At 38.1% G+C, this 26,005-nt stretch overlaps 1 protein-coding gene across 7 annotated transcripts; it reads left to right on the top strand.

The window, feature by feature from the left end:
• The first annotated feature begins 3,077 nt into the window (after positions 1–3,077).
• LOC141898613 (uncharacterized) lies at positions 3,078–25,756 on the top strand. Of its 7 annotated transcripts, XM_074784617.1 has the most exons (8): positions 10,873–11,475; positions 12,180–12,990; positions 14,552–14,659; positions 18,199–18,289; positions 18,800–18,884; positions 19,607–20,946; positions 23,398–23,444; positions 24,439–25,756. In XM_074784617.1, exons 2-8 carry the CDS (start codon positions 12,268–12,270, stop codon positions 24,523–24,525), a joined length of 2,481 nt encoding a protein of 826 aa, XP_074640718.1. In that variant the 5' UTR covers positions 10,873–11,475; positions 12,180–12,267; the 3' UTR covers positions 24,526–25,756. The 7 variants fall into 7 exon arrangements, with proteins under 7 accessions (XP_074640716.1, XP_074640713.1, XP_074640717.1 ...); XM_074784618.1 differs by lacking the exon at positions 23,398–23,444; XM_074784615.1 differs by lacking the exons at positions 10,873–11,475; positions 23,398–23,444; positions 24,439–25,756 and adding an exon at positions 3,078–3,201 and having other exon boundaries at positions 19,607–23,241.
• Positions 25,757–26,005: the final 249 nt, after the last annotated feature.

The following is a 26,005-nucleotide window of genomic DNA, read 5'->3' as shown; positions in this document are numbered from 1 at the left end:
CTGGATACTCCTAACGATTTAATTCCCACTACAAAAGGTGTATCATTGAATATTCAACATTCGTAAATCATCGATATAACAATCGAAGAATGCATTAAAATGTTCTATACGTAATACAGAAGATACGCAGTTGCTAGATCGTATCTTCCACAGTTTTCAATTTTCCGAATATCTAAACGATAGAATATTTCGAAAACTTGGGTAAGAATATTGTCATAATGTAACATACCTGGAAACAAAAGTGTCGCCGAAAACAGGGTGATCAACAAACCGTTTAGCGATAAAGCCATCTCGTAAAAGCGAATATATTCCTGCAAAACCGGCCTGAACTCAAGCTGAAACCTCTTCGAATATAGTTTTGTCGTTGATGTTCGGAGATAATAAAAATATCTTTTCAAATATCGACTGAATGTAATGACATAAACGTCATGAATTATTAGATAAAACTGATTCTCATACGACGGATCTTAATTCCAGCAACAATTCCAAGTTTTGTTTCAAATCCACAATTAAGCGCTTTTCGTTCTTTCGTCTCAGTCGACTGTTTCAATTCTGGAAAAATGTTCTCGAAATGATTCGTTTTATCCCACGATTTTCAGCACGATTGGGTGTGCTTTAAATGCGACAGTCACCGTAAGTATAAGAGTACTTGTAACAAAATAAGAAACTCTCCACCTATATTTCAGTTGGCCCTCTCACATTGCACGAAAGCTTTCAAAGATATACCTACGTAATGAAAATTTATTGAATTACGTTCGAAGCTATATGATTAATTGAGAAAATCTAGAATATCTAGAAAAATATAAACAATAGGAGCTAGAAACGTTTAGAAGAATTTATTTTCTTTGATTTGCAATGACGTTTTTCCAATTGGAAATAGAAATAGAAATAGATAGACGTGTTGTTCCCAGGATAAATGTATAATAGCATTATTTCACTTTCGTCCATCGAGGGACTTAGACAATTTTGAGTAAGAATTATCTTTTTAGATTATAGATATAATGCACATAATACAATAATAAGGATTATAAAAGGTTATCAACTCATATTCAAATATTCCATACAACGAAGACACTTGTAGTAAGCACATATTTACAAAATGGTTGTCAAGACGTGATTGTCAATGTGAGTGAGCCGCTATTCGGAATTTCAAGATGCGCTTGTTTCACGGACCGTGGTTGTTCAGTGCGTCTAAGGTCTTATAGAAAAAGAACTGATTTGCGCAGTCGATTTCTAATCCGTGGACTGTGACATCGAATTCATTCTTATCATATACAAGAGCAGAGGATGTTAACACAATTTGAAAAAATATGGTCTGAAAAAATCCCAAAATGCCGTTTCAATGTGGTTAATAAACGAACAGTTGTTAGATTCGTCGAATTGCGTAATTCTTATAAATATCATAATCTTAGTTATCATTAATTCAATGACTTTAACCATCCTTTTAAAATTTGAAATTCAAAATTTTCAATCTAAAATTAGAATAAAATTTGAATTAAATTCGAATTTTTTTGAAAGCAATATTTCAACGTGGATTTTTCAGTTATTCAAACAAACAATTACTAAATCTGTTCATTATATTATTGCAAATAAGACTGCAGTTTTCAAGGTATTTTTCTCCGATAAAGTTCTTAGAAATTCTAAGCGTCTTTAGAGTTAACTTGAACTAGTTTTTTTCTACAGATTTGTGTCAATCCAAATTCTATTTGACCGATTTCTTTGACATTTATTGTGAACGCCCACCATCCGACGAAGTCTACGCAAGTAAGAATCAAGATTTCATTTTTTTAAATACCTTCGTATATTCTCAGGTTTTCTCAGGTTTTTCTAATGAATATTTCTTAATTGATGTTTATTTACAGCGACTCGGCATCCATCGATTGATTGTAAAAATCGCGGAAAAATCTAATCTTTAGAATTTGTTGCCGATTTGAGCCATGTCAAAAGATTTTTCTGCACGGCTATAGGCACAATCAAAAATTTCTTAACTTGCCCAATTTTTCTTTTTCTTGCGCGGGAAAACAAAAAGTTTTGAATTCTCGCGCGTGAAAACAAACAAAAAAATGGGCCAATGTAAACAATTTTTTATCGTGCCTCTAGACGTACAGAAAATCTTTTAGAGCATTGCCCGAATCACCCACTACACGAATCAGCTACTATAGATAAAAGAAGAAGTTGTACAGTTTACCATCTATAACCTCTGAAACGATCCTTGTCACAATAAAGCCTATTCCTTGTATAATTTCTCATACATTTAGAAAATGACTCATTGAAAAAAATGTTTTTTGCGTTGGCTTGTTTTTCTATCACTTGATTACTTTGAAAACTCGTCAAATACCATCGACTATATTCTCTGTTGTTAACTCTCCAGCAAATTCTTACTTTTGAAGGCCCGCCACATGAATACACTGCACTGCTGATACAGATGGCGAATTAGTCTGATGTACATGATATTAGAAATGCATGTATTTCACTATTCGTTGTCGTTTCCGTCTAAATGAAATCAACTGACAAAACGGATTTTACCTCAATATCAAGGAGAATAGCAATAGCATTAAGATATAATTGTATATATGGCTATACTCATAGCACTACGAACATTCGCTGCGAAAGTATCAAACATTGATGTTTGATCGGTGCGATTTTCGCATGCGACCCTGCAGCCGACCGAAAAATCTGTTAAATCGCAGACGCCGTTCGAGATTTGCGTGTGTCCCCGGCTTTTGGAAAATGTCACAAACCCATCGACATTTGTAAATGCGAAGCCATTAGATAAATCAATCATTTTGTTGGAAAGGGGTCATGAAGACATAGGCAGACCAAATGAGTTAGAATCCAGATTGTTTAATGTATCATTATACGTAATCGTTGCTTGTTATATCACATAAATAATAGATTTGCGTGGGAACTTTTTATCTACTCATATATGAACAGAAAAAAACATTTCTCGGCTATACATACATGTACAAATGAATTATGAACCGTTTTACCGGTGGCACACTGACCTAGCAGTTCAGAATCAGTACCAGTAACATCTAGTTCAGTATTCGCATTACAGCGTGGAGGTTGGTTGCCGCTGGTGATGGAAGTGATGGGAGTGCTGCTGTAGCCGTTTAGCATTCAGAAGCTGGGGACGAGAGACAAATGTCTCTCGTTGATGAAGGAATATACATACTTCAAAGTGGAAACATCATGTAACAGGTATAAAACATCATAATCGTCAGTTCTTGGGCCGAATTTCATTAGAAAGCTTGATATTTTAAACTATAAGTTGTTAAACATGGAGATTTTTCAAACCGGGTCAATTCGTTTTTGCAAACCGATTCTGATTATGCCAGTCGAGTGGACAGACATGCATATATAATCCTCACCGAATTTATTAATTCGAAAAAAGAAACGAAATAATACCAAGAGAATATTTATTTTCTTACTGCACGTGTGTATCACTTATATATGTAGATTGAACCTATTCGAAAAAAAATACTGAGGAGCTGTACTTATTTAGTTTTCACAATTTTGCAAAATCATTTGATGAACGGTAACATGTAAAATGATGGTACATATATCTGGCAACTACAGTTAGATCGAAACTCTATTTGAATGGGGTCAATGAGAGTGTATCCAAGGTGAACGGGAGGCAATGATTCAGAATCCATATCGGGTTCATTGAAGTTCGACGGCTGATATATAATTCGTCTGCTTAACACATGGTCTTAATAATGTATATAACTGGTTGATAATTTACCTCGGGAAATCAATATGCTATATTTTCAACTGAGCACAAGATTACATGATACAAATCTGTTTGAATTGTTCGAGCTCCTTGTACTGCCACGTCTGACATGATGGGGCGTGTTTATCCTAACGCTTTAACAATCGATATATGTAGCTTTTTTCTTTGGCGTAACCCTCAGTAGTAAAGTTGTTCTGTTAACATCTTGCAGTGATTGCAAAAATCATGCGAGATCCTTAACGAGTTGCTCTTTCTCTTTGAAGATACAAATTACAAAAGACGTGGTTTTTTAAACAGTAGCCTACCCCCTGCTTTCGATCAACACTACTGCTTCGAACGTCTAAAATGAAGCAAGGTTTAAACCCGAGAGGGATTTATTAAACCGTCTATTCCAGCGAAACACCTGCAACTTAAGTTGATCATCGGTTTTCAGCACCTGGTTTTCTTTTTCATTTTTGCAAAGCTATTATTACTTAACTCACAGGTTCGAAAAGCAGTTAGTACATTTGTATTAGTTTCTGTACAGCCTAGGGGAACGCTTCGCTTATTCTGTGGCATATTACGTGTGTTTTCAAAATCAAACTAAAGGTTTCCACTTTACTTTGGAAGATCTGTTTGCTTAATTGCAGGTTCACTTGAAAAATAGAACCAAATAAATCGCTAATTTTTTTATTCTGAATTTTAAAGCAGCATCCATTATTCATTACCAGCAGCGGTTTAGTCGAAGTAACAACTGAATTGTATTGAACAGAATTTACCAGTCAGTATTCGCCGAAACAGTTTCATCTTGTATACAAAGCTTTTGCGGTTACGCAACTAGAAAAAAATATGAAAATCCGTCGTAATGGCCGGGTATAACGGATAGTGCATATTCATTCGTTTCCTTCTTATATCTATCGACGCATAAAAATGTATGTATGTATGAACATGGGAAATGAATAGATCCCTTGATTGAGCCGAAGCCGATTTGGGAGATTCAAACTCAATTACGTAATAACATTGCAGTTTCTGTTCTGGAGTTCTGTGTGAGAGTATTTTAGCGATGACAGGCTTTCAGTTTATTATTAGTACAAACCTACTACAGCTGTTTGACTCACCACGGCCTCCTGTAGTCTTTGTTTTTATTATCGTCGACTCAGAATCCCGTAGGTCGGAATCATAGTCGCCTGAGTAGCTTTTGCCTATGTAGAACAAGAATATGGAATGGATTGGGATGGATTCGCATTTACTGGTAGGTTCTATCATGGACTGGATTTAGAGTCCCTGGTTCTATGTTGAAATTAATTTGTTTACTTAGCTATATTGTTATAAGTTATCTTGTCTTTTGACTCGATTAATCATTCGGCGGAATTCTTAATACAGGCATGATTTGTACAATTCGTTTGGTCCGTGGGCGCGTGAAGAACGACTGACTGTTTCAGCATTGTGGAGTGGTTACACCACAGCACCCATGTCGAAAGCGTCCCGTTAATCCAGTTTTACAGGACTGTCAGCGATTAACCGGGCTTTTGAACATATGCGAATTAGTTCTTTATCTTAATGTGCTCGAGATATTTAGGCTTTATCTAAAGTGTATGGCCGTCGTGTAGAAACGAACGGGTCGGATAATCGACGCATATATATTGTACTGCACGTAAACAGACCCTATACGATGTCAGGCAATTTACTGGACTATTACGGTTGGCCATTTACTGTGGATCAAATTAAAGGTAATATCTACATTTACAAATTCGTAGTTTTCTCTATATTTGTTGCCTTGTTGACGGAAATTAAATTTGCGTTAGCAATTAAATGACACGTGACACGGCCGTTTTTTTTTTTATTGTGTATTTACGGTTTTCGAATGTTGCCGTCGATGTATGGTTTATTTGTACGCGAGGTCTGATATGGCCCAGATAGTTGATTATTTTGGAGTAATTTCGCGCTGCATAATTGACGGTAAGCTAACAATGATGTGATCCACAATGCCGCACACAAGTTCGTGTACGGATGTGTGATTATTACTACTCACTGGCTGTCGTACACGGTACTGTAACACGTGTGGGGACTATAGGCCTATCTCCTATCTTATCATCGAATATTTTGTGAGTTAAGTGGGCTGTTGAATCATCAAAAAATCGTCCGTAAGATTTGAATGCCGTGAGTCGAATTTGTACTACTCCGATAGAACATCTAATCGGACGTTCTATGAAAGTTGGGTGGAATAGATGTTTATCAAACCAAGGAACATAGGCTATAGGCTAGATATTCTGCGAATGGTTCAACTTCTTAAAAATTGTATTTCAAAATGTTGTCCATCTTCACGCTTGACTGCGGTATGGAAGCTTCGTGGATTTAATGTGCATCTGAAAAAAAAAATTTGATAAATAATTTGATATAAAATGGCGCACTTAAATGGAACAAAAACTATTGATGTGTAAAGGTGCGAAGTACGATCTTTATCCGGATGCGGTTAGAACATACACATAATGAGGTAGGATTGCCAGGAAATAAAAATACATATGCCAAATACGACCCGGTTACGACTGCGTATGTAGATCATGTTTCCATGAATCCCTTTTTTTCATAAAAGAACACGTTTGTTGAAAAAAATATCTCAATAACGTACAGTGCCTATATGTGATAAAACAATGTATGTATGTGTGCCAACATAGGCCTATGTCTTTTACACAGCATTCGAATTTTAATTCTAGACGGTTTAATGCGCATTGAATTAGCCCCATTTTCATTTCTAATTAGTTCACAATCCTCTTATGTAGAGTGTATTTAACTTGAATTGAGACCTTTTGTACGACTTTTCGGATCAGAAAATGGTAAATATGATAAAATAAACACGTGGCCTCTAAGTCTAATTCTAGTTCAAGTTAACTCTAGTCACCGGCAGTGTTGTTAATATTAGCCGTCGATTTACAGTACTGTACTTCCTAAAACGGACGTTCCTCCACATTTTAAGAAAAGAAGGATTCAGCCGCGGCAGGAGTGTCATTGTAATAAATACAATATATATGTCTGGGAATTCCATGTATGTAGATATCTATATTCTAACTAGGAAGTTAATGTAACATTAAATTGATAAAATATCGATGATATTGGTCTAAACTGATTTATTGTAATAGCTGTTGATATAGAAAATTAAAAAATTCTATCATTTCGTACATGGATTAGATAGAGCAAAACATGTAATTCTGCGCTGATGCTGCCGGTGCAAGAGCTCTTATTTGCGACGGGATATTGAACGTATGCGTCGCGAATATTAAAAGTGGAGTCAAGCTGCCAACGAATGATGAACGAAATGTCAAAAGAATTCCGTATTCAACAGGACACAATGACCGTCGAGAATTAAATTAACGACTATGAACCCATCTGTTCACATAGCTAAACCGTGTCTCATAAACGACTTTATATCCATAGTGTTCGATAGAGTGACCAGCCTCTCGCTATGTTCCGGATTCGCCTGGTGTTGGAGTCTATCGCAAATTCATAACCGACCAAGCTTTCATATTGGAATATATTCTCAGAGAATTATATAGAAAGGTGCGTGAATGTTTCATCAGATGCGTTTGTATAAATTAATAATTCCACCACCGATCTGATGCAGCTACAGAATAACGTCGTTTCGAGTCTGTTTGAATAGCAATAGCAACAGATTGCATTGTAGTATTTTCGTATCGTCATGAACGTCTCTTGTTTTCATTTCATGCACACGCTTTTTGCGTTCAGCTGATCCTGTAAATTGCATTTTACATGTATATATGCCAAAAGAACCTCTCCCCCGCTTCGGGCGCATCAGCTTTATCTGTGTCAAATGCTTTATAGAGGTTAACTCGTACGTACGGTTAGTTGAACAAACATGTGCACCTAATTGTATTCAATTTAGAAAAGATATCGATTTGGATATATCGTATATGTTTGAAATGGTAGCTTTTTTGTGTAGAACGTTTTGTCTATGAACCCTAGGAGAATAAGGCCTCGTGTGACAGACGAATCTGTATAGTCACAGATGCTCTCACGCGCGTACCAGCACGAGTCTGTTCATTGATCACAATCAAATATCACTAATAATGATAGCTCAATTTTGCTCAGTGTCGAGGCTTAATTTATCCCGCATCTTTTTTCACTGTTAAGTACCCCGAAGTTGGCGCGTTTTATATGGAAAGTAAATATATCCATTGACAATAAAAAGTAATCGAATTTTACTCTTTTCAAACCATAGTATACTCGATATATTCCCCTAGCGTTGATGCTCGTTTTATGTTGTAGTCCTACCTACACTTCATCGATGGGAATTCATCCATCCTGGCTTCAGTAATCGAAGTCTTTTCCGTTCGTAAGCATTGGAGTTTTAATCAAACCCGCGAAACGTTGAGCCGAGAAAAGCTTCACATCCGTTGACAACTGGGATCAGTTACTTCGCGAACGCTTTAAATTTTCTGTTTCTAGACGTCTAAATGTCATTTCCGCTGCTCGAAGCTTGGGTCGATGCAGACAGCGTTCTGTCCTTTCATTTGCCAGTAATTACTCGGTAATTCTCGACCGAAAAGAAATCAATTGGGAGCGTGGTATTTTAGATGAACGACCAAATGTCAAAAAGCCACTGAACATCTCCAGAAGAAAGGCTTGGATCAATAGACCGCTTTTATCTTCTCTTCCATTTGAAATGCTATGCTTCGTTTTACTATTTTTAAGGAGAGATACATTCTTCTATGGGAATTTAAGGATAAAGGATGATAACATGAGGGATGGTATTCCCATACAGCAAGCTTTCGGTTCTTATATTGATCAACTAATACTTAACAATTCTCATCCCGATCCTCGGAACGCTGCTTGCAGTATTTGGGTATTGTTTCGTATAGTCGCTCGCTATGTGATATATTTCTGCTATAAAATGTTTCGCCGTCGTGGCAAGGACACGACCTCCACTAACTACACGACGCCAACCACCACAAGAATTAATTAAATATCTGTATATAGATCTCATCTGTATAGATATTCAATATTACATCCGAAATAGACGTCTCCATCGACCCCGCTGATTTTCAAGCTTCCATCTGTGTTATGATTTCCCTATGCTGTTATAAAGCTCGACGAGGCAGTATGTAGATATGTTTATGAGGTTGTCTTTGTAATAGGATTGGAAAAATAATCTTTGTGACTATATCTACGATGAACAAAAGAAAGCTCGTAACCGCAATAGCGCAGAGTAGGGCCATCTCCTCGAGATGTATATTATCCTTCACTTGTTTCCATTATGGATATTTTCATATATGCGTTCAACTAACAACTCCTTTCCGTTGCAGAATTTTAGCCAATTATTTTTCTCCTTGTAGTGACGTTTCCTGTTTTCATTCGGCCTAAACTCTGCAAATGCTGTATTTTCTCTACATACACACATTTCGACATACGGATGAATAGCGTTCATTACTCCCTGGCTGTCCATGTATTATCCGATCCGAAATGAAACCGTGAACGCACAGACTCCCGGGCGACTGCGGATATCTACTCGAATATTGGGAATTATTTTCGCTGTCATTCTCCTCCAGCACACGCAGTGATAACAGCGATAAGACATACCCTACGTGTCGCCAATTAGCCTTCTCCAAAACACCCGAAATAAGTAATGAATCGTGTACCATGCATGCAGTAAGGGAGCTACATTCATGCTGAGTTCACATAGGTCTTTTGAGGCAGTTATTCATGGATGAATTGAATGTTTTTTACATTTTCTTCTGAATGAAAAAAAAAACGTTTATTTATAAGTAACTCGATGGGGTTTATTAATTGCTTTACTTCGCAGCAGTGATTTCCAGGCAATGTGCTAACTGTCCAGAAAATTGACTGATAGATCAGCTAATAATAATGGACACATTTCGTTAGAACCGTCTTACGTTCTTAAGTTATAGAAATTTTTTTTACAAATGGCCGTTGTCGTACATGTTCGATTATATTTTCCATTTTCGTCTTAAAACTCTATAGAGATCCTCTAAAAGCTAATTTTCTGCTTACGTACAAATAATTGATTGTAATAACTCATGTTCCTTTTGTGGATGATTATGCGACGAATATCAGCATATATCGGAAATGCTTTGTATTTTCTATGGTGTTCTTTAGACTAAAAAGTCAAACGTTTTCTGAGAAGCCCATTGTGAACCAGACAATGACGACTCGTGTATATAGCCCTCGCAGCTCAGGCAGTACTGAATCTAAAACCGAAGTTCGAAGTTTCTTAAGTTCGAACGAAATAGCTTTGAATCCTAGCTGAAATTGGTTCTACAAAATCGATTTTATCTTGTCACTCCAATCTGGAAATAGCCCCATGGTTTTATGAAAATGAATACATTTCACGGCTTCCTTTAAATTTTTTCTTGTTTATACGACCAAAATATATATAGGAGCGCCTGGTAAATCTGGTTTGCTTTTCCAACTGGAACTATACTTCTTTTATCTAGTTATGAAACGTGGGCAAATATACTAAATACCAGTTTCATTGTCATTAGTGAAAGGGAGAATTTTTCACGTTGTTTTTCTCTACTATAGTTCTGACCTGGTTGACAAGCATATATAAGTAAATTTTCTCAGTTCCACCACTTGACGCTGTTGGGACGTTCTTCGGATAGTCTATTTTCTTCTCCTGAGGTGACGCTTTTACTTTCAAAACATTAATTCTTGTACGATTTTTAAGAAAAATTCCAACAAGCGTTATTGCCTGCTGCGTTTTTAAAAATCTTCCTCGTAGTTTTCCAAAAATGGCATAAGGCTAACTGATAATCAGATGTGGCCTATAAGTGGCTTATTATCATAATTAGATAGAATTAGAGTACATTATACCACGGCCATCTGTGACTGGACGCTCATCTCACGGCACCAGACAATCGGTAAGTGAAAACTTTATTATTTGAGGAAAACAAAGGAATTCTTTTTACTTCGGCTCTTATGCGAGATTTTTTAATTTCATTTTTTTTTCATTTCATGCCTTGATACATCCGATGATCTACTGATATGAGGATAAGAACCATTTCGTAAAGAACCGCAATGTAAACTATATACATTCGTATATCTAGAATACGTACATATATCATACATGAGAAGGAGATAATGCGTGATAAAAATAAAGCTTGTTTTCAATACAATTGCCGCAAAGTTTACGACAAACAAACCCAAGCGATCTATGCTTATAAAATAGATTCGAAAAATTACCGCGTGATTGATCAATGATTTCGCACGAGTATTTTTAGTCAGCTATTTGTATAAGTATATTTTCCTTTTGAGAAAACACATCGGTCGCTGTCGTGTGGGCCCTTATTATATTTCGCTTTCCGCGCGGGAGAGGTTGTTTTTTAGGAGACACCGTCACCTTATGCGTCGTGTGAGTGTTTTTCACAAATGCGTTCCCAGATCACGCAACATAATGACGTGTAATTCGTGAGAAAAAATGACGAGTTTTTCTCTCATATTATGTGCAATGTCTCGTTCTCTATCATCGATGACGCTTGTTGTGGCCTTAATCGGATTTTACACCCGTGACTGGACATTGCCCGGTTACGACATTTAGCAGCTCGCTCAAGCAGAAAAGATCACATTTTTGTCCGTGATTTATATGTTTATGGACTCGACGGAATTTACAGATATACTTAACGAAGATTCTTATTTTAGTCGGTCAGATATAATATATGAGTTTCGATGCTGGTTTCGTGCGGGACGATCGACAATTGGTTGACGATCTACTCCGGCGCTACATTATTCATGTAGGTTTTTACGGTTTCGGCGCTGATCCACTAGTAACCATGGAAACAATACTGCTATAGCGCGCGTTTTCTCTTGGGTATCGTTATGAGTATTTACTTTTTGTGAGTACTCGTACTTCCCCTCCGCAAGTGTTCCGAATTTTGCGATGGATGTAATTGCTCGGGGTTTAATTTCACACGCCGCTTTCATTTTTATCGATACGAAAGGCTAAAGTAATTGTTTTATGAATCATGGACAGTTCTGGGTGACATGTCTGGGTGAGGGTATATACATCGACGGGGAAATCGTCGATTACTGGTTTTGATTCAAAGAAAAATTGTTAGATCCTTGAAAATTCTTCTTCGATTACATCCTGTCATTTGTCATTAGAAAATCTCGAAAATCTTTAAATAGGTTTTATTAAATTTCGACAAGACCAATCGTAATAGTAGGTTATCATACTGTAAAATGGTTATTAATCTAAAGACTGTTATAAGCAACTCCGTCATAGGAAATTATCACTTAGATAGGGCTACTTAGTAGACGGTACACTGACGTCATCATCAACACCTCTCCGGCGGTGGCAAAATGTGTGATAACATATTTGAATCTGCGACATTATTATAGCGGTTTTCGTTGGTCTCATCGTTTACGAGTTTGTTCTTTGAGCTTTGAAATTGAATTCATCTCAGTAATATCTCGCGTGATTTTTCTATATTTCCAGGCAGACAATAAAGAAACAAAGGACGCTATGAGCTGAACTTCCATCACATTTCGATCGTCGATTCGTTTTAAAGATCGCCCAATTCAAAATGCTGTATCCGGACAACTACAGCGACATCGACAGTGGGGTCGGTTCGTGCAGCCCGACCAGTACCGAGCCCGGGTCGTTCGTGCCCGAACAACGGTCCGTACAGCCGTTTAAATCCACCGAGGAGTATTTATACGCAATGAAAGAAGATTTAGCCGAATGGTTAAATTGTTTGTATAATCAAGACGTGGATGTTGATAATTTCTTCGAGAAGTTAGAAACCGGGGTTTTGTTGTGCGAACATGCAAATAATGTTCAAACGAACGCCGAGGAATACAGGGCCGACTGCGGCGAGGATTTTCACAATTCCTGGAACGCGGACCCGGCTGCCGGGCTTACCTATCGATCGAAACAGTTACGGAATAAACTGAAAATCCCCGATAAACCTCCGGTGTTTCGTCGAGGCGTGAAAGCGAAGTCGTTTCAGAGCAGGGATAACATAGCGAATTACATTTCCTGGTGTCGCGAGCTCGGTATTCCTGATGTGTTGCTGTTTGAAACCGAGGATTTAGTGAACAGGAAAAATGACAAAAACGTTATTCTGTGTTTACTGGAGGTGGCGCGAAAAGGTTCGAAATTCGGGATGTTGGTGCCGTGCCTGATTCAAATGGAAGAGGAAATCGATGCCGAGATCAGAGGCGAAGAACCTCCGAAACCGAAAGTTACTATGCCCGAAGTATTTGTCCAGCAGAAAACCTGTGATATGAAATCATTAGATGAAATGGTAAGTTACGGCAAACTGAAACATAACCTATTGCGATGCTAAAACGTGCGTGTAAATGTAGAAAAAAATCAAACTAGACTAATTTACATTAAGCATCGTACTTGACTCAGCTGACGTGTTGCAATATTTCAATTCATCCATATACATTCGCTGTCACTACTCATGGAAATCTTGTAGGGGAAAATGTAATAAGTTTCGAGAGCGTCTCGTGTACTCGAGCTCTAGTGCTCTACACCAGTTAAGTATTAAGAGATGAAATGTCCTATAGTTTTGATTAACATTACAAAGATTTAAAGCTTTGTAAAACTCTCTATTTCCACTTGAGTGCAAAATACAAGTGAGATAGATTTCAGGCTAGATTTTTTGGTGAATGTTTTTTTGGACTTCGTCTTATCAGATAGACCATGAACTCTAAAATAGAGTCCATGGTTCTATGTAAAGGTAGAACAATTCGTGTGATATGTATCATGTAGGGCTAAGTCATGAAATGACCGAAAGTAACAAGTTCTGATTATCAGTGACTAACAGCCGTCTGTGACGATGCTGGTACAATTAAAACCTGTTGACGGATCCCCGAATCCAACAACAGGGATTCCGATTGCCGGCCTAGATTTTATAGTCACTGCCGTAAATTACAAATGCGAAGTTGCGTTTGAAATATAAACCGTCTCAATTACTGGTTAATTATCGCTATTCTGTCACGAAATCGCTCGATAACAACAACACACACGGGATTACTGCTGATATAGCCTCTGATGGTGGTAGCGCGGTGGTACTGGTGGCTGTTGAATAACATCGATAAATCTTTATTATTACAAGCCTCCCACATATATTTATACACGTCCGATATCTATGCATCAAAATCCTAACGCGATATACAGTCGAATCGAATCCCTGCGCCATTTTCCAAAAATCGAACTCTATTTCGGCCGCACCGAATCCTCAAATCCCATTCCAAGCATTATAGAGACCATGGCACGGACCACATCGGTCGATTCAAGTCCATCATTCAAGAGCTCCTAATTCCGTAAATCCATCATTTAATTTACTTGCACAATACTTGTAGATATTTCGATGGTTCGTATAAGTGTTCAAACGACTTCAGCATTTTATCACTCTGTGAAATGCACCTGAATGACTCTACAGGTGGTATTCGACTTGGCTCAGATACATTTTAGATACGATCAGGCTGATGAGTCGTAAAAGACATTCTGCGGATATTTGAGGTTTTCATGCCGGTTTTTAAATTACCTGTATCTTGGGATGAATGAATGCGCTATGCCATTGTATACAGATGCCTGTTTGAATTCCACTGATGATACTTCCACTGCACACAGGAAAAATTATTGACAGAATTTCTGAAAAATATTTTTCCAAAATTCTGCGTACTGATGAACAACGCGTTTCCAATGAAGATCGAATTCCAAAAGAATAGTTGAGTGAAAATGAAGAAAGTGAAAAAAGATGGTCGATGGGCTCTGACTCGAAAGGTTACGTCATTTAGGCCTATGAATGATAAATAATATGTGTATTAATAAATGAATTTTGTATTTTACCATAGGTTCGCGATTTGGCAGCTCAATGCAACTGTCCTGTACAGTTCGCTATTATCAGAGTATCGGAAGGAAAGTATATGGTCGGCGAAAACCGTACCCTTATATTCGTTAGGGTAAGTGTTTATCGTTAACATCGGACCAGTTTGTCAACTACAACTTGTAATTAGAATTTCGATGTCTTATTGAAATCATTGATTGAGTTTTATCTTAATTCGAAAAAATGCTTATCATTTTTAGAATAATTTTTTATTACTTATCGGTATTGGATTGAGCTTATCTATTACTATTACTTTGACAATGAGGAAGAAGTCCATGTTGTCCAACAACTAGCTAAGGCTAGCTCGGGCTAGCATAGTCGGTCTGCCACGCGATGGATACCGACCGCGATGGATTTTAAAAGAAACGCGAATGTCGAGTCCTGATTACGTAATGAGCTAACTTGGCTTAAGTACCCCCCAAGGCCAGACTAATTTCTTAACATGCACAGAAAGGGGGCTTACAGTGACGCTTGATTTGTCTGAACGGGTTTAAAACAATCTACGCCATTACATGACAAATCATAATAATGCAGTGCTGTGTTGGACTGTTCAGGTGGATTGTTACGCGAAAGCGCTGCGTCGTTCGGTAGGTAGGTTGCGTAGAAAAAAAGAAAGGTGACTCAAGAAATATTTGTAAAGTAACTGACTGATTTTTTCTTTTTTTGATATCGCAAGAGGTGATTAACCTGACAATTTTTACAATCATAAAAATTTAGAATCTATGTATTTCGATCACTACGCAGATATCCTGTGCTTACACGGGTATTGATATTCAGTTCTTATTTTCTGTGTTATTGATCATTAAGGTTTAGAAACGATTATAAAGTTTCGTTTTGTCATTGATACTAAACTTGTAAAGAATTCGTCGATGAAATAAAGAAGGACATTACTGTCTAAAAAGCATTCCATGAGCTTAGGACAGTATGAAAATTATAGGGTCAACTCTGGGTTCGCATTCCTTGACGGCTCCCAACGACGCGGGCGAAAATTGATTTCTGTAGTTCGATATCATATGCCGGTAAACAGACGTAGAAATCCTTTTCTTGTCTTTCACCGATAATCAGGTCGAATTGTTTTTTACTCAAAATCGGTGTCAATCAATTACAATGAAATATCGCGATTCAATCATCGGCTCGTTATCTGAATATCCGATGCTCTCAAAACAATTCACACACAATTCACAAACAGACGACACACTGTTGTCGACGTATTACTTTTCAGTATTTGACGAGTTTTTCTCGAAGATTCGCTCGTTGTCTAATCTCATTCAGGCGTACGGTATGTGCGCGCGTGTATACATTGAAGCATAATGCCCCTTAAAAGGACAGAACATGAGCATATTTGTGAAGCGTTTTGGTCGGGTCTATTGTCCATTCAATTACTGTTAGTACTGGTGCCAATCAACGCTTTCAAAATTTAATAACTATGTAATTCTAGTAATTGTGTTTTACGTGCGGTATTGTTTAAAGGATCAGCCGCGGTAAAATGAGGTATGAATTTTCCTTTCGAGGTTACGTACGTGTTTTTTTCTCTCTAAATTATGTGTTTTTCACATAATAGAACGTGGTTATACGCTGACAGGGATCGGCTTTGCGGAGCAGTTCTCATTCAATGAACTTTCCATTTATAGATTAATCAATTCCTTACGAAGTTCTTTCAAACAGATTGTCTAAACCTTTTTTCTCAAAGATTATTACCGAGGCACGTAGTTCGGCACAAATACATCCATTCCATGCCAGAGATATAGTATCGGAGATATTATAGAAGGCCAAGATGAACTAATTATTTTTCAGCTTGCGTTTTGTCATTTCGAATACTTACAAATCTCAATAATCGTTTTGTAGCATATTGTAGCGTATGCTTGCTGATTACTATCATCAAATATTCATTTCCAATGTATTATTAAAAAATTACGAAGGGAGAATTTTTGTATGGTAGCTACAGACGGTTTACACGATTCGATTTACCAATTATTCATAGTCAATTGTAGTTCGTTATTGAGTGAATGAACATACGGATTATCGAGAAAGCACAAATACTAGTATATACATCGTAAAGTAGAGATATATCCGAAAATTGCGTCATAACTTTTACATCGGAAATCGTATATTTTTCGAATAGATTTTGGGCATTCCCATAAAAAGCTTTCATGGGAATACAAATTCTTTCGGCATTAGTGTGCGCATAGGAACGGTTGTTTTTCGAGGGCAAACATAAAATCACTGGCCGGTGTGACGTCATTCGACAAAACAAATAAATCGCCCTGCGAAAATATTCGACGTACACCCATTCATTCATAAATATAACAAAGACGTTCTACAGTCTGAATTTCTGAATTTGAAATTCTATAAATATTGGACCATATTCATCGCGATCAACAGGTATATTTAAAAAACGGTACGGATCTATTTTGTATGTTAGAATCATTCGTAAATATTTATCCTTTGAAAGGTTTTTCGTACTTTCGACGTTTTTGGCACAGTTTAAGGTACGTCAGCGGAATTAGGTGATAAAATTACTTACTTAGAATTCAGTCACTTTGACCGCTAGAATACAATAGCAACCTGGTGTAAACAGTTAAGCGATTTTTGGTTTTCAGCGCTTATTCTTCGAATAGGATATAACGAACGCACAACGTCCGAGAAATGCCATCGGATCGTGACCAACAAAAATCTCCACGAAATCATAAAAATCATAAAATTAATCCCTCAAATTGTAGCTGTTAGTATATTCATTGTTGACAATATTTGTGAACGTGTTTCCTAGAAAGTTTAAGAAGATCGTAAACATCACACTTCAAAGTAAAATCAGATTAATTCACACGACGAGCGGTCAGTTTGACCGGTGTGACGTCAGAGATAATCTAATATATATATAAACCTGAAATCTAATTTGGTCGTTAATGCGATAATATACATGTCACTGTAACCATTCCCTGCTGTAACATTGCTTGGAACTTAACTTTTAAGAGATATGGTGGTAAGAAATTGCTTTTTGATTTTAGACCTGCTAGCAATGTATAACATATTTTTTTTCGTGATGAATAGTTACTTTCGATTTAGTTTTATAGCCAGACTTCAACTTTTGATGGTTTCTCTTAATTAACTGGCATCTGAGGCCCAATCTTTATGAAAACACAATCTTGCCAGCAGAGCTAGCCTGCAATCTATGTTCATGATAGGGTTGGGTGGTTGTTATGAGTGACTCAGTGGGGGCTCGGATTCATATATATCGATTTTCGAGTCTCATGTATTTCCTTATTACTCTATACTGCAAAAAAAAGATTTATACAAAACTTTGTTAATTTCTTTATCATGTAATGTAATTTTGAAATGCAAAATAAATTCTATCATTCATTCATTATTCACGGGTTTTTATCCTATGACATATGAAGTAAATCTAAAACCGCATATTATTTCCTGGTTCATTATACGGTATATTTCCATGGACAATAAAAAGGATATTTACATTTTTTTGGTTCATTGTTTTTAAACCCGAATGCCTGTTTCACCAATCACTGAGTGAGTTACTCATTCCGCTGAAACGGACGAACCTCTGCCTCTTTCGTCATCTTAATTTGTGGTTTAATATTTTGAAACGTTATCGTTTTACAGATTCTTCGTAATCACGTGATGGTTCGAGTAGGAGGAGGATGGGACACGTTAGAGAACTATTTGAATAAACACGACTCGTGTCGGGCCAGCGGTGGGTATAAATATGATCGAGTATTCTTAATGAAAACACCTTTTTAGAAATGAGCTATTGTGATTCTAAGATGAGATCATCATTAAAAACTAAGATGTTTTATTAGCCTGTAAAGACCAGGGCTGCAGTTGCTCAAAAGTTGGTTACAGATAACCGGCGGATAAATGCCACAGAAACAATGAACTTTTTATTGTCACTATGTCAACTATCCACTGGTTCACTAACCTACTTATGAGTAACTGGCCACAGAATTATGTGGAACAAAGCAGAAAATTAAGTAATAGTGATAAAAATCAAGGCATACTTAAAAACATAAAAGCAAACGTCTGTATCCATCTCCAGAACAACGAAGGCCATATCGATGGATGCTTATATGTGTGTCCTGCATTTCTTAACCTGTAATGTCTCATTACGTTGTAAATGAAAATGCTAAGATGATTGTGATGAGGAATGGAATATGGATTCTTGTTACGATCAGTTTCATTCATCTGTGACGCTCTTCCATTTCAGGCCACAGACCAAGCGCTGCTATGACTCAAAAACGAAGAGAGAGTAATAAAAACGTTGTCAATCAATTGAATAATAATGAATTCGTGTAAGTCGTCGTAGTATACGCTATTCTCGATAGTATATATATATATATATATATATATATATATATATATATATATATATATATATATATATATATATATATATATATATATATATATATATATGTATATATCGCTCTTGTGTATAGGCTAACATCAGTCCGAACAAATATGTGGAATTTGGATACGATTCGTGTGTATATGGTAGATTTACAGAACTGAAGAGTTGTTTACACGCACAATACTGATAACTAAGCCACTAATTATGTCGAGCTATCGATATATAGTACTAGACATATATGACGATCGCTTTATTTTGGTTTATCACTGATAACACGAGACTAATCAACGTCTCAACACTGATTTTACAACTGGCATTAGAAATAACACGTGTTGGAAGGGTCTTAATCCTACAAGTTTTGACCCCTTCCAAACTTGACCAATGTATTCACACATTTCATCATATACCATACCGTTGCATGACTGGTAGACTGAAATGAATCTCAGTATTCAATTAATTAAATACTCGGTTCATAGATTGTATAAAAAAATTTTTTGTTTTTCTGATAATGGAGTTAAGATAAACTCATCATCAACTGTGGTTTTTATACATATTAACCGTTGCGTTTGATCCAGCGGGGCGATAAAGCTGAAAAACAATATCATTAGTTAAAAGATTCAAATCCAAAAATTCTGCATTAAAATATATGCTTTCTTCTTTTAGACGGCAACCGTCACCGGCTAAAATGAGTGCTAAAACAACGACACAATCTGATGTGAGCACAGACGAAGCGTATTCAAGTGAAAGTCAAGTGTCTTCTCCGCGGCGCCGAGCATCGTGCCCTACTCGCAACGAAGACACAAAGCTTGTTAACGGCAACGATTTCCATTCGCCTCGATCGAATCGTCCGGCAGATTTGGTCGGAGTGAAATCACAATTTCGAACTATCGATAACGAAAAGGCGGAGAATTCCGAACCAACGGTCGCTGCTCCCGCTAATCGCTTCGGGTTCAGGCCAGGCAGTGCTCGGGCCACGGAACCGAAAAGTAGCGAATCGGTTAGACAATCACGGCCATCAACGGCGCGATCTGCGTCCGCAACACGCGCTGGGCGCCAGTCACCAGCACCGTCTAACGACGGACAATCCTCGAATAGAACTCGTCCGCAAAGTGCCAAAAAATCCGGTCGACAGTCCCCTGCTCCATTTTCCACACCACAACCGAGTAGAAGACAGCTTCCCGCCGCACCGGCTGGTAGTAAAACACCGACCGGACCGTTACAATCAAAATGTCTTAGCGCCAGTTCCTCGCCATCTACGCCGAGAAAACAACGATCCGCTTCCACGACACAAATGAACATTCACGGTTCTTTCGAAACGATTCGTCAACAAACGGATGCGGCTCAAAAACGTCTGCGAAGTTCGACTACGTCGCTGGCGGAGCGCACGACTCGTGCTAAAACTCCGACTTCCGATGCAACGAGGCGTCGTATGAGCGAGGATCGTCCGAGGGCCAAAACCCCCCAACCCGGTGTCGGCGGCAGTTTACAATTGTCGAAATCGGCTCAAATTATGAAACAGTGGAAAACTAAAGACGACACGATAACCGTGCCTCCGAACATGAATAGGCAGCGTAGAAATAGTGCTAGCGATAGTTCTTCGAAAGTTCGACCGAAATCAGAAACCCGCAGGTCGTCTGCTCTGTCGTTAGAGAATATACCGTCTGCGGTTTCGTTAGCGCCACCGTTAGATGATGTCGAGGATCTCGGCGGCAACGCAGCTATGTATCGAGAGATGGAGCGCATGTTCCAGGAATACAAGGAACAAGAAACCGCCCGAGCCGCGGTGGAAGACGAACTGAATCAGCGAATCCTCGATAAAATCAAACCCGCCGTAGAAAAATATCGTCAACAGAAAAAGGAGCAGCAGCAACAACAACAACGAAAGACTAATTCAACGGTACCGCGGAAAATGAGTTCTCCGTCGATACCGACTAATACAAGAGCGAAAACACCAACAAGAGACCGTAGTTCGTCTCTTGTATCATCGCCTAGTGGTTTAGAAAGTAAGTCTCAGTCCTCTATATCAAAGCGCCCGCAATCCCCAACACCATCCCGCATCCATCGTCCTCCGTCCCCGTCTCCCGGTAAAACAAAACAAACCGAGGTTGTTCCTCAACGTAAGGTAGGTGTTGGATCTCGTCCAGAGTCACCGTCTGTATCTCAGCAGCAATCTAAACGTGCAGAATCTCCCGCTCCTCGACGTACGAGACCACAATCACCAGCTCCAAACCGCAAAATATCAAACACTCCATCCACGAAAACGCCTGTATCACCAAGCCCTAACAGAACCACTCGACCGCAATCCCCAGTTCCTCGAACAAGGCCTCAATCACCAGCACCTAATAGAACTAGACCTCAATCCCCTAGCCCAAAGAAACTTGTTGAAACCCCAACCAAAACCCAACAGCAATCTCCAAGGAAAATGCCCGAAACACCAAATAGAACTAGACCCCAATCTCCTGCACCAAATAGACGACCACAATCGCCCAGTCCGAAGAAGATAAATGAGGCTGTGTCAAACACTAGGCCTCAGTCTCCGGCTCCAGTTCGAACGAGGCCTCAGTCACCCGGTCCAAGCCGCATAAGACCGCCTAGCCCTGCTTCCAGTCGAATAAGACCTCCTTCTCCTGGAATACCGGTAGGCAGATCGAGACCACAATCCCCGGCTCCTAATCGCGTACGGCAAAGGTCGCCAAGCCCTGAAAGCAGGGATACAAAAACTCAAATAAGAGGAAGAACAGCAACCCGAAATCTACCCAAAACACCTCAAATAAAAGTTGAAACTCAAAAACAGCCATGTGAAGAGAAGAGTTCACCTCAGCCTATAGTAGCATGGACTGAAGAATCGACAACTCACAGTTCCCATTCTCCACTAAGTTTCGTCGATTCGGATTCAGCGTGCTCGCTTTCTTTGACATCAGACGATGTCAGTGACTCGGTCCAAGCCATTCCAAGAAAAGACGACCCTTTAAAACCCAAAACCAAAATCCCGGGACCGAAATCGGGCGCCGTGTTCAAATCGCGTACATTCACAGTCAACGATTTCCGCAGTTCGTCGTTGCTCAGCATCCAAGAAGACAACGATAAAGATTTCGTTGTCAGCACGACTGAATTCGATACCGAAGATGTTATTCACTTCACTGCTAAAGATATGGAGGAGACTGAGGATAATAAACCTAGGCGTATGTCGACTCCTGATGGTTGCAAACCAACAGTTTCCAATATGAGAATGATGCCATTAGTTACTGGCAGGTCGACAATCGTGCATTCCGCTACTTCTAATTCCCCGACCAGTAAGGCAATGAGTGCCATTCATTTTGTATAACCCGAACCATCTTACTCCATTTGTAATTCATTGCCATCCAACCTAACCGACCTTCCTTTTCATGCTATCTGGTAACGATAAACGATAATTTGTAAAATGGGTACATATTAGTTGTAAGATCAAAATCGGGGTTAAAGTTGATGAAAGTATTATTACATATAAGGATGGTTGCATGCATCATCGGTCCTCGGTTTTGTAATATGTGACTGATCGGGTCAGTGTTGTAACTCCTGTGCCAAGTGATTCCGGTGGAATGCTGCATGATTTGCATGTTCTGCATGTTTTTGGGATGTCTGGGACTGCGTTTTTTCCGAACAGGCATGGTTTATCCGTGGTTTATCCACTAGTGGTGCTAAGTAGAATGTATGTACCTCCCGATGTTCGAGGGACCGATTCAACTGCTATACGTGACCAGAGAAATGTCCCTGATGTGACTAAACATTTGGTTGATACATCTATCATATCGACAAAGCCGCACAAGTGAAATTGGTTCTTTGTCCGTCGTAACAAAAAGGACATTTCTAAGTTCGGGTCGCCCACTGCAAATATCTTGAATATCTCTCCGGAGCCTGAGTGTAGTGTTACTTCGATTTTTGTTATATCACCAGTCAGAACCATGCTTGAGGAATAACGGAGTCCATATTGTGTTTTGTAGTTTTTCTGCGCACATTGTATGTATATAAATATGCATGTTTTTACGAATATAACGAATATATATAGAAGTGAATTGTAAACATATCAATACATTGTGTTCATAAAGACGTTGACTACGTAATTGAATCTATATAGAAAAAAAGCTATTGTTCGTAAATTCTAGATAAAAATGGAATTTCTTATTGAATAAATGAACTATTTGGAGCATCTACTTAAATTTTACTCATGTTTCATAAGATATATGTATATAAACACTTTCATGTTTCATCTGTTATTATTTTGTCATCGAGTCATTTTGTTATATTATGTTTTTCATTAATGCGAGATTTTAAAACAAATATATTTGATATTTTGATAAAGCGTTTTTCGTTTTGCATTTACTGCATGTTGTATATACACATTTTAAAGTAGATAGTTTTATGTCAAATGCATGCGTTTTTAATGATGTACACAATATCTAAAACTTTCTTCGCAGGTTTTTACCGCAGAATGGACAAAACACGCAAGCTCAGTCCGAATAGCGTAAGGTTGAAACGCTTCACATAAAAACCTGCCAAGAAAATTCCCGAATTATTCACATTGCTTATGACGCATGTTTCCTTTTGTATATACAGTTACCCTTGTCATCGTACGGATACTTCAATGCTTTTTTCGTTATGCTTTCATCTATAATTCGCTTTTGCGTGTCCGCTTAATCCTTGTTATTCGTTACTGCTTTTTGTCGCATGTCACTTTACCGTACTATGTAATCTATACTACGACACAGCTTTCATCAACTTGGTCCATAAATCCCGGTTACATATTCCCCTTACGTGATAAATTTTGGCCCGGAGATCAGAAAACCAGTCTTGATTTAAGCAAAATTGAAAATCTGCAGGGGTTTTGGGAAAATTTGTCCGGACTGGCCCCAGAAATTGATTCGGTTCATTTCATCGCAATAACCACCCATTAATCAATCAACGGTCAGTTCCAACATTGACGATCATGGCTTCAATGTTGTTTTTGTAAACAGTAATTAACTCTCATTTCGTTGCTATTAATCTTGAAAATAATTTCCCCTATATCCTGTGTATATTCATCTAATACGTCAAGCTCAACGCATGCAACACGGTAGAGAAATTCGACAAAAGCACTTTCAGCAACTGTACGTAAAATCATTGATGACACGAATGAACGTAACCAAAAGCTCGAAGATAGATATTCTCAGCTGTGCCGCCTTGCGTTGAGTTTCAGGGTAGATCCAGAATGGTATACATGTGTAATGTGGGCCTATAGAACCAATCGACGAATGGGTCGGATCTTAGCGTAATCTACTTGCCAAGATGATTATCCCAAGGTCGGATCGAATCGGTTAAAAATGTGCTACGGACTGAGTCAACGTTGAATCGTCGGGAAATATCGCTTATGTTTCTCATTACCATGTACACCACGCTGGATCGGACCATGAAGAGAATACATATTTTCTTATTTCTCTATTTTCTATTCATTAGTTGTTACGTTTCTGTCTGCTTTCTAGAATACAGCTACGAAGATGAGTTATACTTCTGATGATACCAAAGCTTTGCACCGTCAACAACAACAGCACAGAATCCCGAAACTGTAGGAACCGGCAAAGGACTGTATTTTTTCCATCATAGGCAAAGTACCAAATACATTCGAAAATATCCTATAAATTCCATCGGGAATTCAGAGGACTTTCATGGTTCCATTAAGACCGGCAGCAGATAGACCTTTTCTGAACAAATATTTACCTCTGAATGGTGTCCATGCATGCTTATCTATATGTTTGCGTGTTGGCTTATATTAAGTCACTTGGATTACGTGTGTAGATTTACATGCAAATCATCGGTGTTCGAACTATAAAATAAAGATCATTTTGAAACTAGCTGCCGTGAGAAAAAAATAAGTATAATCATCTTCATATTCAAGAGGAAATCAAGTAACAATTTACACGGATGGACAAGATGTATGGGCATGAAAACATGATTTCATATCTTTTACTTTTGCCACCAGTTCCACAGTTTGAGGTACGAATTTGATTAGGTATAAGCTTAGTCAAAAGAAAATGTTGAATGAAGAATTAAATTAAACTCACTACTGCGTGACAAAATCCTTTTGTTTTTTGAGTGACAATAATGATATATGGAGCTTCATCGATTCTCCGGTTATGCAGTTAAAAATGAGTCGTAGATTTCACCTGATAACGCTTGGGGAATTTCTAATCGTTTGAGTTTAGTTAAATATGGATACTTAATGTTTTTGTAGTAACCTCTAATGCTGTATATGAGCTTGAGACCGTGTGTGAGTATTTGAAGCTAAGTAATGCTCGGTGAATACGACGATGTAGTGTGCCTGATCTCAAATCAATTTCAATGCACGTATATTCTGGGTTTAGTAACTCGCCGTAGGGATCAAAATCATAAATCCTACAAATATTCCTTTCATCAATTCGGTTAATATCAAATCGATTAGTGGCCCTTCACATCGCCATAATCAACGCGATAGTATTTTCTTCATTTGTGAATTTAACGTATGGCCTATCTACCTTGATATTTTCAAGTCTCATCTTCATGTCATAAACATTCAATCGCAGTATTTAACGAATCATTTTTGCGTTACTCAGTGAAAATATATGATTATCATTTTGTACATATTTGTATATGCCGAATGATGGAGCTTTTTACAGTTGTGTAAAAATGAATATATCTGTACCGGTATAAACTGTAAGTAACATTATTGTAGGCTAAAAGTCTTATTTTTCAGCTGTGATAACAATTGATTAATTATTATTTGTATTATTGATATTATTATTATTGCCGGTAATTAAATTAAATACGAACGAGATGTTGCTTAAACATAGTGTCTTTGACTTTCTGTTTTTTCGTTCGAAATGTCTACGTAGTCGACCTTTCTACGCGCCCATCATGCAGCCAGATGCAACCGATCGCATCGCTGCCGCAAGTCGACGCTCCCATCTTTAGAGTCCATAGTTTCAACGGAACAAAATCTCATCCGCAATATTGGAAAGCGAAGAGTAGATGTAACAACGAGGTGGTGAGATGACAGGTATCGACGTCTATAAT

Source organism: Tubulanus polymorphus, chromosome 2 (genome assembly GCF_964204645.1).
Source record: "Tubulanus polymorphus chromosome 2, tnTubPoly1.2, whole genome shotgun sequence".
In the NCBI taxonomy this organism is placed as follows: Eukaryota; Metazoa; Nemertea; class Palaeonemertea; order Tubulaniformes; family Tubulanidae; genus Tubulanus; species Tubulanus polymorphus.
Note: the sequence above shows the minus strand (reverse complement) of the source record. Positions and strands in the feature narration are given on the sequence as shown.

Coding starts and splice junctions, on each gene's coding strand:
- LOC141898613 (XM_074784615.1), top strand. CDS start 12,268: ATGCTGTATCCGGACAACTACAGCGACATCGACAGTGGGGTCGGTTCG. Junction 12,991..14,551: donor TGAAATCATTAGATGAAATG/GTAAGTTACGGC, acceptor ATTTTACCATAG/GTTCGCGATTTGGCAGCTCA. Junction 18,885..19,606: donor TTGAATAATAATGAATTCGT/GTAAGTCGTCGT, acceptor TTCTTCTTTTAG/ACGGCAACCGTCACCGGCTA.